The sequence below is a fragment of the Hypanus sabinus genome, chromosome 28 (genome assembly GCF_030144855.1).
Source record: "Hypanus sabinus isolate sHypSab1 chromosome 28, sHypSab1.hap1, whole genome shotgun sequence".
In the NCBI taxonomy this organism is placed as follows: domain Eukaryota; kingdom Metazoa; phylum Chordata; class Chondrichthyes; order Myliobatiformes; family Dasyatidae; genus Hypanus; species Hypanus sabinus.
Window position 1 is genome coordinate 9,602,118 of NC_082733.1, and position 15,531 is coordinate 9,617,648.

Consider the following 15,531-nt stretch of genomic DNA (forward strand, 5'->3'; position numbering starts at 1 on the left):
CCTTGCAGATGGGTGAGGCTAAGAAGCTAGTGCTGCCTAACGGCAGCTCCTTTGCTTGCATCTTCAGAAACAACTCTATTTCTATCTTTAATATCTGTGCTAATGAACTGGCTAGAGTGATATCTATAGCCTCATGCTTTGGCAGTTTGAGCTACCCACCTGCTTTAAGCAGGCTTCAATCATACCGGTGCCCAAAAATTGTGGTAACATGCCTCAGTGCCTATCGTTTAGTAGCACATACATCCACTGTGATGAAGTGCTTTGAGAGGTTGATCATGAAACACATCAACTGCTGCCTGAGGAGTGATTTGGATCTGCTCCAATTTGTTTACTGTCACAAAAAGTCAACAGCAGATGCCATTTCATTGTCTCTCCAATCAGCTTTGGAGCATCTAGACAGTGAAGATACATACATCTTCATTGGATGCTCTTCGTTGACTGTAAATCAGGATTTAACACTATCATTCCCACAAAACTAATTAATAAGCTCTAAGTCCTAGGCCTCAATATCTCCTTATGCAACTGGATCTTCGATTTCAGTTCGGACAGGCAACAACTTCTCCTTCATGATCTCCATCAGCACAGCTGCACCATAAGGCTGTGTGCTCAGCCCCCTGCTCTACTCACTTTATACTTATGACTCTTAGGCTAAGTACAGCTCCAATCACTTATTTAAGTTTGCCAATGACACCACTGTTGTTGGCTGAATCAAGGGTGGTGACAAATTGGCATAAAGGATAGAAATTGATAATCAGGTTCAATGGTGCCACAGCACCTCTCACTCACTGTCAGCAAAACCAAAGCATTGATTATTGACTACAGGAGGAAGAAATCAGGGGTCCACGAGCCAGTGGATTAGGGGATTAGAGATGAAGGTGGTCAGTAACTTTAAAATTCCTGGGTGTTATCATATCAGAGAATCTGTCCTGGGACCTGCATGTAAATACCATTTGAAAGAAAGCATGGCAGCACCTCTATTTTCTTAGAAACTTGCACCGATCTGGCATGTCATCTAAAACTCTTAGATGCACAGTGGAATGATTGGATGCATCATGGTCTGGTATGGAAACACCAGTGCTGCAGAATGGTAAAGTCTACAAAAAGTGGTGAATACAGCATAGTTCATCGCGGAAAAAGCACCCCTCCCACTGAGCACGTCTACGACAAGTGCTGTCACAAGAAAATAGCATGCATCTTAAAGGGCCCCCAACATCCAGAGCTTGCTTTCTTCTCACTATTACGATCGGGAAGAAGGTACAGGAGCTTTAGGTCCCATACCATCAGGTTCAGGAACAGTTATTACCCTTCAGCCATCAGGCTCCTGAAACAGCGTGGACATCTTCACTTACAACGCTGAACTGACCATTTGGACTGACCTCCAAGGATTCTACAATTCATATCCATCGGTCTTTATTTATTTCTTATTATGCTTCTTTTTGTATTCACACAATTTGTCAGCCTTAGTGTGTAGTTTTTCATTGATGCTATTGTACTTTTTTGTTCTACTGTGAATGCCTGTAAGAAAATGAATCTGAGGGTAGTATTTTGTGACATATATGTACTTTGATAATAAATTTACTTTAAACTTTGAAAGGTTAACTTGCATGTTGAGTAGGTGGTAAGGAAGGCAAACACAATATTAGCATTCATTTCAAGAGGATTAGAATACAAAAGCAAGTATGTTTGCTGAGACTTTTTAATGAATTGGTTAGACCTCACTGGAGTATTGTGAGCAGTTTAGGGCCGCAGATCTATAAAGAGGTGTGCTGGTATTGGAGGGAGTCCACAGGAGGTTTATGACGATGAGCCAGGGAATGAAAAGGTTAATGTATGAGAAGCATTTGACTGCTCTGGGTCAGTACTCATTGGAATTTAGAAGAATAAGAAGGGATCTCATTGAAACCTTCCGAATACTGAAAGGCTTAGACAGAGTGGATGTGGAGAGGATATTTCTGATATTGTGAGACTCTATGACCAGAGGGCATATTCCTAGAATATAAAGTCAGACTTTTAGAACAGAAATGAGCTAGAGCATTGTGATTCTGTCAATATTATTGCCCCAGATGGCTGTGGAGGCAAAGTCATTGGGTATTTTAAAAATATTTGATAGCTTGATTAGTAAATGTGTCAAAAGTTACAGGGAAAAGGCAAAAGTTAATGGCGCTAAAAGGAAAAATAATTTATTCATGGTGAATGACAGAGCAGACTTGGACTGAATAACCCAATTCTACTCTTATAACTTACTGTCAAGTAAAATATGCATAAGATGGATGTCCAAAGGACTTCATCCCTGGAGAGGATGAGACGCTTGTGGCTTGAAAGACAGTTATGAGGTGGCGATGGTGGGGGAGAGGTGGAGGGTTGTGGTGGAGAGGATAGTCACCAGGTAGGAAAGGGACTGCAGGATTTCTGAGAGAAATGATTAAAAAGAACTGTAAGAAAGAACAAGCCAAGAAATGGTGAGGAGATTGAGAGGGGGGAAATAAAACATGGAGAGTTGTAAGATGGAGTTCATCAAAGTGTATTTATGTCCAGGGTTCCCAACCTTTTTTATGCCATTAACTGATGGGTCCATGGTCCCCAGGTTGGAAATTTTTGATGTATATGCACTTGCATGTGTGCAGAGATCTATAGCAGGGTTTATGTGCACATATGGGTGAATGTGTTTATGGCGTTGATGTCCAACAGGGTTTGGACCACTTGGCAGTGAACCACAACCTTGCTTCATCAAAGACCCACCATCCAGCCATGCCATCTTCTTACAAGAAGCAGAGAAACCTTAAGTTCCACATCACCAGCTTCAAGAAAAGGTACTTTCCTTCAGCTATTTGGTTCTTGAATGTATCTGCATAACCCTAATAATTACCTCAGTATATTGTGACCACCTTATACTACAATGGATTTAGTTATATTTGCTTTAATTGTGTCTTTAGTGTAAAAACTGTGCATAGTCTGTTTAGTTTAGGTTTTCCTGTGAACATAGTGAATCCCATGCTAGCCCCCTGTGATGCTGCTGTAGGTTACTCACTGCACCTGTACATATATGTATATTTGTATGTGACAATAAACTGGACTTTGAAAATACTTATGCACAAGCTACTTCCATTCCTCAGAAACAAGGCATTCTTCACACAGAAGACTGTCTCAGAAGTATTAAACTGGGAATCTTTAAAGGTTTTTTAAAGTAAGTATTATAATGCATGCACAACATGTAAGAACGTTATAAATATTCTGTACATTTGCTATTTTCACAATAAAGACACAACAGATTTCAAAGTAAATTTTATTATCAGAGTACATATATGCCACCACATACAACCATGAGATATTTTTTCCTGCAGGCGTACTCAGCCAAATCTATAGAACAGTTACTATAAACAGGATCAATGAAAGATCAAGTAGAGCAGAGAAGACAACAAACCATGCAAATATAAAAAACACGAGTCCTTAAAGTGAGATAATTTGTTGTGGGCACATCTCAATAGATGAGTGTAGTTATTCTCTTTTGTTCTAGAGCCTGATGGTTGAGGGGTAGTACAGTAGCTGTTTCTGACCTGGTGGTGTGAGTCCTGAGACACTTGTACATTTACCTGATGGCAGCAGCGAGAAAAGAGAATGGTCTGGGTGGTGAGGATTGTTGATGACAGTTGCTTCTTTCCTAAGACAGCATCTCATGTAGATATGCTCTGTGGTTGAGAGGGCTCTACCCATGATGTATTGGGCCCAATTCACTACATTTTGTAAGATTTTCCATTCATTTATGTTATCTCTCCAATAACAGGAAAAATTGGAAGATAAGGTTTTCAACCAAAAAAAATTAAGATGCTTTACAGAGGAACAGACTATAAAACAAATTGAAAAGCAAGTGAATCTAATGGCAAAGTGGAGCTAAGATGTTGTCAGATGGCGGCTTCTTCGAGCTCACCTGTGAAACAGCTTTCATTTCTCCACTTAAATGTCTTTTTTTTCCTTTTCAAGGTGGATGGGGTTCTATGGGAGAAGGGAGTGGGGGCTTTGGGGTTCTAACGTTTTTCTGTCATTCATTCTTTGGATTTTTCTTCTGTTGTTGCAGATGTCTGTGAAGAATATGAATTTCAGGTTGTATACTGTATACATTCTCTGATATTAAATGGAACCATTGAAAAAAATGGCTTCAATTGGAGAGGCAATAAATGGCAACTTGGCATGGATGATAGCAGTTTTGTCTCAATCAGAGACCTATTTGGAGATACAGTCATCTGATTTTGACCAACATTTCAATGGAGACCAGTGATGATGCCTTTCAGACAAGATCAAACCTGATCCCATATAATGGACATAAGACTCCAAGCTATTGAGTTGTCCTGCGTTTTTCCCCTTTACTAAGAGCATGATCAGTCATTGATCATACTGAAGAGCAGGGCAGGCTTGAGGGGCCAGTTGGCCTATTCTTGCTCCTACTTTTTTGTGTAGAATATTAAGTACGAGAATTAAGCATAGCTGGGGGTGGGAGTGGGGCGGCTCATACCCCAGTGAGTGAGGGACATTCCTGTCCCAACATGCGAAGTCAGCTCCGGTGGATTGGACAGATAAGATCAACACTGAGATCTAATGGCCAGAAAGGCTGTTCTGCAATGCTTTGTGAAGAGTGAATACCATGACAAGGCACGGAAGAAGTAATTGTCATCCACTGCAACTAAGGAAGAGCCCAGTTGTGATGAATACTCATACCTCTGAGGTCGAGAGAGTGGAATTGCCCTGGTGCCATGACTTTCCTACTTTAAAAACTCTCTCATATGGACAACCACCAAGTAGGAGAAGGAACTTTAAATGCTGGAAGAAATGAACATGTCAGGTAGCATGTTTGGAGGCAAAGGAATAATTGACGTATCAGGTTGAGAACATGCATCAAGACTGATGCATGATTTATTTTAACATTTTATTAATAAAACAGCAATAATGCATCCTACATGGACACTGCAATCTGAAAGTAATTGTGTAGTCTTCTGACACATTCTGAAGACATATGATAAGTGCAAATATTTATTTCATCCCATTCCCAACATGACCTAACTTACAACTAATTAATCTTGATAAGAAGCATACCTGACTCACCAAACACCAGACACCAGCTAAAACATCTGTGAGTTAAAAAGTTATCATAACTCCTGGATTCAGTGCAGGTCATTCAAAGAAACACGATAAAAAGAAGCTTTTGTGGCATTTTGTACCTGCATCTTAATGGTTTTACCATGTGATTACCATGCTTCAGTTGAACAAACCTTTAATTCAAAAAAAATACTTCAGCAATAATCTTTTTCCTAAAAACCAAGTTATACAAAATCTTTCAATAGAACCTAGCCCTCAGAAAAATGAGAAGAAGAGGAAGTTACTTAATGTTTGATAGGACATAAACACAAGATATTCTGTTGAAGCAAACACGAGGAAATCTGCAGATGCTGGAAATTTAAGCAACACACACAAAATGCTGGTGGAACACACCAGGCCAGTGGGAGATCCTGCTTTCTCTGGCTGACAAGGCTGGAAATCAGGAGCAACAAACACAAAATGTTGGAGGAACGCAGCAGGTCAAGCAGTAACTATGGAGAGCAGTCAACAGTTTGGGTCAAGAACCTTCATCAGGACAGGAAACAAAGGGAGAAGAAGCTAGAAAAAGAAGGTTGGGGGGTGGAGGGGAAGGAGTACAAGCCAACAAGTGTAAGGTGAAACCAGCTGAAGGGGAAAGTAGGTGATTGGGGGAGGGGTGAGAACCTGGGAGCTGATAGTAGGAAGAAGTAAAGGACTGAAGGAGACTGGGTAGGAGAATGCATTGTGGGAGAAAGAGGAGGAGGAGTATCAGAGGGTGGTGATGGAAAGGTGAGGAGAGGGGGCAAGAGGAAGCTAAAATGGGCAATGGAAAAAGGGGGGGGGGAAGAAGTAACTGGAAGTTAGAGAAATTGATGTTCATACCATCAGGTTGGAGACGACCCAGGTGGAATATGAGTAGTTGCTCCTCCAGCCTAAGAGTGGCCTCAGTGTAGATTTCGAGAAGACCATACACTGATATGTTGGATTGGGAATGGGAAGAAGAATTAAAATGGGTGGTGACATGGAAAGTCTGGCTTTTGTGGTGGATGGAGTGAAGGTGTTCAACAAAGTAGTAGAGTCCCAATGTATGATGGACTACTTTGTGTTTTTAAATAAGAACCCAGTGCTGGGAATGCTCAGCAAGCCAGGGAGGATCTGTAGAAGCTGCCTGACATATGGAGAACTTTCAGCTTTTTGTTAATTTGGATTTCTAACAGTTTTTTTTTACATTTTCAATCCCGTGGTGGCTTGTTATTTCAGCTCTCCACATGGAGGGTGTGAAGCAGGGAAATACCTTACGCCAAATCCTAAACCAAAGAATTAGGAACCGGAGGCTATCAAGCAATTCGAGCTTTCTTTGGCATTCATTCAGACCATAGGTGATCTTCAATCTCAAGGTCACAGACTGTGGCCAAATACCCTCCCTGCACCGAGCAAACGCAATAACAATTTTAGAATTTTAATTACTGACCTTTATTCTTCTAAACTCTGGAGAATATACACCTAGTCTATTTAATCTCTGCATCCAATCCAGTGAATTGAGTGCATTCCCTTTTTCAGCTAGCTATCAGGTACTGTCTTAGATAATTGGCCAAAGAGCCTGATTATATGCAATATGACTCTATTACTCTTTGAGATTTTATTCCGTAATAGTCCGTATCATAGATTTTAACATTTTCCCTACTAACTGTTCACTGTTACCCTCCTTGTTCAAATAGTGGGGTTGTATTTACAACCCTCCAATATAGCGGAATCGTTTTTAAGATCTGCCAAGTTCTGCAAGGTGATAACCAATGCATTCACTATTTCTAAAGCCATCATTTCCCAAACTGTGGAAAGTAGATCATTGGCTTCTTGGGATTTAACTGCCTTCAGTTGATCAAACAAGAACAGGTTGCACAAAATATTTCTTGACATTTAGTCAATGTATAATATGGTCAAATTTTTAACATATTATGGGGAAGTGATAAATTGAATGAATCTACTCATTTCACTGCTTTGTAAATTTAGAGACAGATGGAAAATGGAAACAAAGGATACAATCACATACCCAAATGGTGACAGACGTCTGACACGTCTTTCCACAGACAACAACTGATGATTGTTGTTAATTTTATGTCTGAGATTGGTAGATTTTGTTAACTAGGTACCAAAATGATGGAGTAAGGGCAAGTAATTATCTTAAGTAATACCAGTGGGGACGCCTGCGGTGCCTCTAGTTCATGATGTGTTTTTGCCACTGGGGGGAGGTGGTGGAGGACTCTGGTGACAACTTTCCTTGCGCTAGACAGCTGGAAGATCCCTCTGGGAATGTCAAGTAGGTTTGTTTCCTTTCTTTAAGATAGCTCTCTGGCACATCTAAATATCCAAGACATGATTCCTAGCATTGAACACAGCAGTTCAGATGGTCTAACCTGAGCTTATATTATCAGAACACGATGTCCAACCATCTGCATTAAAAGAAGGGCAGCAAGTGATGCTGCTGTCTTGCAACTCCAGCGAGCTGGGCTTGATCCTGACCTTAGTAGTGTCCATGTGAAGTTTGTATACTCTGCTCTGACTACGTGGGTACCCCTACGTGCTCCAGTTTCTATAGGCTGCCCCTAGTATGTGGATGTATGGTAAGATCTGGGAGGGAGTTGATGGTAATGTAAGTGTAAATATAGGATTAAAGTGGATGGGTGAATGGAAACTGAGGATTAATCGGCTTGTTGCCCTGGTGTAAACATGCAGTGCCTATAAAAAGTATTCATTCTCCTTGGAAGTTTTCATGTTTTATTGTTGTACAACATTGAATCACAGTGGATTTAATTTGGTTTTGACACTGATCAACAGAGAGAGACTCTTAGTTGTCAAAATGAAAACAAATCTCTACAAGGTGATGTAAATTAATTACAAATACAAAACACAAAATAATTGATTGCACAAGTATACACACCCTTTAATATGACACACTAAATCATCACTGTTGTAGCCAACTGGTTTTAGAAGTCACATAACTAGTTAAATGGAGACCTGTTTTTGGAGACCAGTGTGCAGTCAAGTTGTTTCGATCAATTGAGGTAAGAATACACCTGTATCTGGAAGGTCCAACTGCTGGTGAGTCAGTATCCTGGCAAAAACTACACCATGAAGACAAAAGAACACACCAAGCAACTCCATGAAACGATTATTGAAAAGTACGTCAGAAAATGGATACAAGAAAGTACAGTTAAATCAATCATGGAAAGAATATGGCACAGCTGTAAATCTGCCTAGAGCAGGCCGTCTTCAAAAGCTGAGTGACCGTGCAAGAAGGGGACTAGTGAGGGAGGCCACCAAATGACCTATGACAATTCTAGAGTTGTTACAAGCCTCAGTAGCTGAGATGGGAGAGACTACACATACAATAACTTGCCGGGTACTTCAACAGTCGCAGCTTTATGGGACAGTGCAAAGAGGAAAAAACTATTAAAAACAAAACTCGCATGAAATTTCTGTTAAGAGTTTGCCAGAAAGCATGTGGCAGACTCTGAAGTCTGCTGAACAAAGGTTCAATGGTCTAATGAAACCAGTTTTGAGCTTTAGGACCATCAGACTAAAGGCTATTTTTGGCATAAGCTAAAAACCGCACATCATCAAAAGTATACCATCCCGACCGTGAAGCGTGGCAGCAGCTGCATCATGCTGTGGGGATGCTTCACTACAGCAGGCCCTGGAAGGCCTATGAAGGTAGAGAGTAAAATGAATGCAGCAAAATCCTGGAAGAAAACCTGATGTAGTCTGCAAGAGAACTGACTTGGGAGATGTTTTCGGCAAGACAATGACCCCAAGCATAAAGCCCACGCTACATAGGAAAGGCTTAAAAACAACAAAGTTAATGACATGGAGTGGTCAAGTCAGAGTCCAGACCTCAAACCAATTGGGAATTTGAGCCTGGACTTGAAAAGGTTCATTCACTTATGATCCCCATGCAATGTGACAGAGCTTGAGCAGTTTTGTAAAGAAGAATGGAGGAAAACTGCAATGTCCAGATGTGCAAAGCTGATCCACACAGACTTGAAGCTCTAATTGCTGCTAAAGGTGCATCTACTAAATACTGACTTGAAAGGGGTGAATGCAATTAATTATTTTGTGTTTTATATTTGAAATTAATTTAGATCACATTGTAGAGATTTGTTTTCTCTTTGACATTAAAGAGTCTTTTTTTGTTGATTAGTGTCAAACTCAAATTAAATCCACAGTGATTCAATGTTGTAAAACAATAAAACATGAAAACTTTCATGGGAGTTGAATACTTTTTACAGGCACTGTATATAAAAGGACGTATATTTTATTAGCCTTTATAAAGTTTTTAGTATATGCTACAGTCTTTAAAGATTTCTGTACTTGGGGCCTGAGAAGTAGAGTGTTCAGATATACTTCAACTCAACAAAATATCACACAGTACATGGGGACTTCAGGGAAACTGAGCATTTATTGCTCATTTCTAATTGCCATGAAAGAGTTTGTTGTGACAGAGTTTAAGGTAGGATTTAGAATCAATAATGATGAAGAACTGATGATACATTTTCAACATTGTGCGATCTGCAGGTATAGGTGTTACTGGAATCAGGTATGACATAAGATGTGAATTTTGTTGTTTTGCAGCAGCAGTACAATGAAATACATAAAAAATTAAATTAGTAATGGAAAAAGAGAGTGAAGACAGTGAAGTTGTATTCATGGGCTGGTTCATTATCCATTAAGAAATCTGATGGTGGAGGGGAATACGCTGTTCCTAAAACGTTGAGTGAATGTCTTCTGACTCTTGTACCTTCTCTCTAATTGTAGCAATGGGAAGAGAGCATGTCATGGGTGATGGGGTTCTTAATGATGGATGCTGCCTTTTTCAGACATTGCCTTTTAAAGATATCCTTAACGCTAGGGAGGTGTGTGCCCAAGATAGGACTGGCTGAGTTTCCAACCTCTACAGCTTTTCCCAGTGGTGATGCAATCAAGTGGAATGTACTCCACGGTACACAGTAGAATGGTGGTCGCCAACCTGTCGATCACGACCGACTGGTCGATCTTTGAGACTTTCCCAGTAGATCCCGAAAAAAATGAAAAATAAATACACAAATACTATTGAGAGATTGTTTCCAGGTGCGGGGTTTTAGTTCCATTTTTTCTGCCCAGTGCGCATGTGTGTAGCTCCCCCCTCCCACGCACTACACAGTGTATTTCAGTGGTCCCCAATCGGGGAAGGGGAACGATATGATTTGGCGAAATGAAATGATATGAGTCAGCTGCACCTTTCCTCATTCCCACTGTCGAACTTGAATGCACGCGAGGTCATCAGTTGCCTAAACGCAGTGATACCCTTGCGCCAGGGATCACTGGTTGGCCTCGTGCGGCCGGCAGGAAGTGCCGATGCTACTGGCCTGGAGTGCGGACAGATGGGCACCACCTCTAAACCTGATCACCACACCAAATGACGTGGGGAACCTGGTGCTAAGATATTCGCAGATGACCTAATTCGGGCTCAGCGTTTCGTAAGTAGCAGAGCAGCTACCTCGCTGTGATCTACTGAAACAAACTTTTGTCGGCCAATAGATTCTACCTACAAGGGGGGCGGGCACAGGCCTGTCACAGTCCTCGCTCGGTCAGTTGCTCTCTCTGGACTGTGACTGCCACTGCCCTGGTACGGGGACCTCTGGTCCTCTCACCCAACCCACGACCAGCCGCACCTGGCCAAGGCGTCTGGCGGTGGGCAGGAGGCTGGAGTTCAGGCCCCGAGGCCGTCTAATATGGCAATGAAGCCCTCAAAACTGCTTCAGTACCGAGTCCAAGCACCCTGCACTTAAAGACAAATCCACTGAGTTTTTTGAGCGGAAAAAACATGAGCAAGCGGGACAGAAGCTAAGTCCTGAGAGCACGTAAACTAAATTGCGGAATAGACTGGACATAAGGAACCTCCTTCAAGTATCGCTGTATTCTGGTTGTGCTCAACACCCCCCCACCCCCCTCGGCCGGTCCGCAAGAATATTGTCAATATTAAACCGGTCCACGGTGCAAAAAAAGGTGGTGACCCCTTGTGTACATACATTATTTCTACTCTGGGTTTTACTTCTGATCTTTTCTGCCTGGTGCGCATGTGTGTGACTAATTGATTTAGTAGGTCGATCTTGCCTTTCACTAAGGCTGAGGTAGGGGACCTTGGGCTTAAAAAGGTTGGTGACCACTATAGTAGAAATTTGCTAGTCTTCAGTGACATACCTCAAAGCACAAGGTACCTGGCACCTTTTGCCTTCTTGCTGCGAGAAGTCATGGGTTTAGGAGGTGCTGGCAGAGTAGACTGGCTTGACTGGAGTGATTTTGTACATGTTCATACTGCTTCCACAGGGTGGTGGAGCGAGTCAACGTGTTTTTAAAATCTGGGAATGGGAGAAAATCAGCAAAAATCCCAGTACCTTATTGAAAGTGGTCAGGAAATATCCTTGGGCAACATGAGATCTCACAATAATGTACAATTTCCCTGTTGTGTAGCGTGTTTGAAATATGCAATTTATAATACATGAGTAGGCTTCATGTAGAAAATGAAGAAAAAATAGCGGTATGACAGCTTGTTTTTTGTAGAATTCTCAGTGACTTATCAACCTGACAGTACTCTGGCTGTTAGCCAAACATACTTGGAACAAACCATTCACATATCAAAGTTAATAATTTGCTGCTTGCTCTCTCCCTGACTAAACTGACAGCTGGTATGTTTTTGATGTATGGTTGTCAAAACAAATAGTGATAGAATGGCTCCTGAGGGCCTTCTGCAACACATTCTCTTTTTACTATCCATATCTCACTCTGTGAGTGAGGCGGCAATCCTGACTCAACCTTCCTGATGAAAAGTGTGAACAAATGGTCATGTATGATCATTGCACCTTCAGAACCAGAGGAGTTCAAATGGTCATCAACACTGAATTGCAAACAACTGAATAGAATGTTTCACTTAAACTGTTGATGTTTTTAAAGCAGGGCTAAAGGTGGCAATGTAGAAACCTGTAACCTGGTGAAATCACTGCATGACTTAATGGCATTTTTGACTAAAAATACAGGATTAAAATTAGGATAGATTCATTACTGTAAGATAGATCCACTGATTTTACCAATTGTTTGCAGCAAGAGTTGTCTAAGAATTTTCAATTACGTAGATATTTTCTTACTTTCCATTTCTGTGCTGCTGGCAATTTGCCCTTTGGAACTTGTACTGAAAAAAACAAGCTTTTTAAATCCATCCACTGAAAGTAAGTCAAAAATTTATTACTTTGTTTTCAACCTGAAGGTGTGCCACAATGCGATCCAACATTACTTCTTCCACCAGACAAACACAGCAGTGTATCCTGGGCTAAAGGAGAAAAATCTGATAGTATACTGTCATTTCTTTAAAGCCTAGAAATACAATTTACTTAATGCATATTTTTTAATGTTTTGCAGTTGAATGAAGTATAACATCAATTGTTAAATATATTTATGTCAATCCTTCTTTAAAGTCAAATGGATCTAAACATTTAAAAACCCTTAAAGAATGTTAAACCCTAAAGAAATCTGGTTGTGTGGTGAGAAGCAAATTTTGAAGTAATCCATAAAAAATGTATGACAAATACAAAACCTTGGCCAGTAATTAACTGATATCTGCAGAAAATAATTATTTACTTTGTTTTCTAAAATACTGAACTAGGGGTGTTGACTGCTTAAAAATAATTTCAATATTTCCAAGAGAGCTCCATCTGCTTCTCAACCACCACCCCCTCCCCACACACAGGGCCGGGACACGCTTCCCCTCTCTCTGACAGTTTGGATGTTCCATCTTATGGAGTCATACAGCACAGAAAGAATGCCTTCAAACTGCCATCTCCATGCCAACCATCAAGTCCCCATCTATACTAGTCACATGTACCAGCAATGGGCTGCAGCTGTCTATGCTGCGGCATTTCAAGTGCTCATCTAAATAATACTTTAGTGTTCTGAGAATACCCACCTCCACTCAGACAGTCTATTCTGGATTCCAATCACCCTCTGGGTGATAGATTTCATTGTTGAATTCTCTCTAAATCTCTTACCCCCTTACCTCAAACCTAGACCTCTGATTCCAGACACCACCATGAAAGTTTCCTACAATCTAGTCCCTCATTATTTTGTACAGCCCCATCACCCTCCTCCAAGGAAAACAAACCCCACCACCTCTTCTTTTCTTACAGCGAACTGCCATATCACAGATAAATTTTAATTTAAAAAATTTATTTAGAGAATCAGAGTGGAATAGGCCCTTCCAGCCCTTGGAGAACCCCTGACCACCCTAATTAAGCCCTAACCTAATCACTGGACAGTTTATAATGACCAGTTATCCAACCTGGTATGCCCTGAGACTGCGGGAGGTAACCGGATAACCTGGAGAAAACACACACATTCCAAGTGGAGAACGTAACAAGACTCCTTAGAGAGGATGCGAGGTTTGAACTCCAGATTTGGACCCCCTGAGCTGCAATAATGTTGTTTCATAACAGAAAATGAACAAACCCATGAATAAAGTTGCATTAACTGCTATGCTACCATCACACCCCTCTTCATGATTCTGCTATGCACCGTCCCAGTCTTTTCTAAAATGTGGTGACCTGAACTATTTACAGTACACCAGCTGTGCCTCATCATAAAGTTTCACCATTATATCTCTGCTCTTGTATTTCATGTTGTGGCTAATAAAGGCAAACCTCTCATGTGCTTTCTTTACTATCACCTCATCTAGCCATGCTACTTCCTTTAGGGATTTTTGGACTTTTATACTTAGGTGAACAAAACAAAAGAGATGGTTGTTGTCTTCAGGAGGGCACGGAACGACCACTCCCCGCTGAACATCGACGGCTCCTCGGTAGAGATTGTAAAGAGCACCAAATTTCTTGGTGTTCACCTGACGGAGAATCTCACCTGGTCCCTCAACACCAGCTCCATGGCAAAGAAAGCCCAGCAACGTCTCTACTTTTTGCGAAGGCTGAGGAAAGTCCATCTCCCACCTCCCATCCTTATCACATTCTACAGGGGTTGTATTGAGAGCATTCTGAGCAACTGCATCACTGCCTGGTTCGGAAATTGCACCATCTCGGATTGCAAGACCCTGCAGCGGATAGTGAGGTCAGCTGAGAAGATCATCGGGGTCTCTCTTCCCACCATCACGGACATTTACACTACATGCTTCTTCCGCAAAGGAAACAGCATTATGAAGGACCCCATGCACCCCTCATACAATCTCTTCTCCCTCCTGCCGTCTGGGAAAAGGCTCCGAAGCACTTGGGCTCTCACGACCAGACTATGTACCAGTATCTTCCCCCAAGCTATCAGACTCCTCAGTACCCAAAGCCTGGACTGACATCTTGCCCTACTGTCCTGTTTATTATTTATTGTAATGCCGGTACTGTTTTTGTGCAGTTTATGCATTCCAGTGTAGGTCTGTAGTCTAGTATAGCTTTCTCTGTGCTTTTTTATTACGTAGTTCAGTCTAGTTTTTTGTATTGTGTCATGTAAACCATGGTCCTGAAAAACGTTGTCTCATTTTTACTATGCACTGTACCAGCAGTTATGGTCGAAATGACAATAAAAGTTGACTTGACTTGAGGTCCCTCTGTTCCTCAGTACTGTCTCGGGCTTTATTAGCCCTCCTCAAGTGTTTCTGCATGTTCCATCAGCCATTGCCCTGCTCACCTTACGAAGGATCAGTATCATCCAATGGCCTATGATTATCCTCTTCAGTATCAACTGAAGCCAGAGGCGCAGTGAGATCAGCACCGGGCTCAAGAACTGAGGTTCCTGAATTCGATCCAGTGACAGACCACTCCCGAGCGTGCTCTCCATTCATGCCGGGTTGATGTGGAGCTTGCAACTCAACCTCGTAAAAAAAACACTGCCACCTCCAGTTTAAATTCCCATGCAGAATATTGTGGAGGATCAAATATCCAATCCCAAACCCAAACAACACCATCAATTTTTGTACCAGCTTTAAACTTATTCCTCATGCCACCTACATTCACATTTAAATCATTAATATTTACAACAAGCAATAGGTATCCTAGGACCAATATCTTTACTCTGTCATTAGGGCACCAAGTTCTCTCCCTCTGGGATGAGGGACAGAAAGTTTTCTCTCTCATTTCCCCCCTCCCCCCAGGATACTGTAGAGTCTTAGAGAAGTACAGCTCAGAAACAGGCCCTTCAGCCCATCTAGTCCATGCCAAAACAATTTAACCAGCCTAGTCCCATCAACCTGCACTGGGACCATCGCCTTCCACATCGCTACTACCCATGTACTCTGAAATGTTGGAATCGAGTTCATATGCACCACTTGTGCTGTCAGCTCATTCCACACACTTACGAACGACCCACTGAGTGAAGAAATTTCCCCTCATGTTCCCCTTAGGCCTCTCACCTTTCACCTTTAACCCATGACCTCTAGTTGTAGAC

At 41.6% G+C, this 15,531-nt stretch overlaps 1 protein-coding gene across 4 annotated transcripts in view; it reads right to left on the reverse strand.

Annotated features, from left to right (window-relative positions):
* arnt2 (aryl-hydrocarbon receptor nuclear translocator 2) overlaps positions 1–15,531 on the reverse strand; it is a 364,666-nt gene that overhangs the window by 18,805 nt on the left and 330,330 nt on the right. Inside the window, exon 17 of one of the 4 annotated variants that reach the window (XM_059952586.1) lies at positions 12,347–12,427. The exons of the other annotated variants lie outside the window; for them this stretch is intronic. Within the exon in view, the coding sequence (XP_059808569.1) occupies positions 12,354–12,427 (74 nt within the window). The 3' untranslated portion in view covers positions 12,347–12,353. The remainder of the gene's footprint in view (positions 1–12,346; positions 12,428–15,531) is intronic. 4 annotated transcript variants of the gene reach the window in all.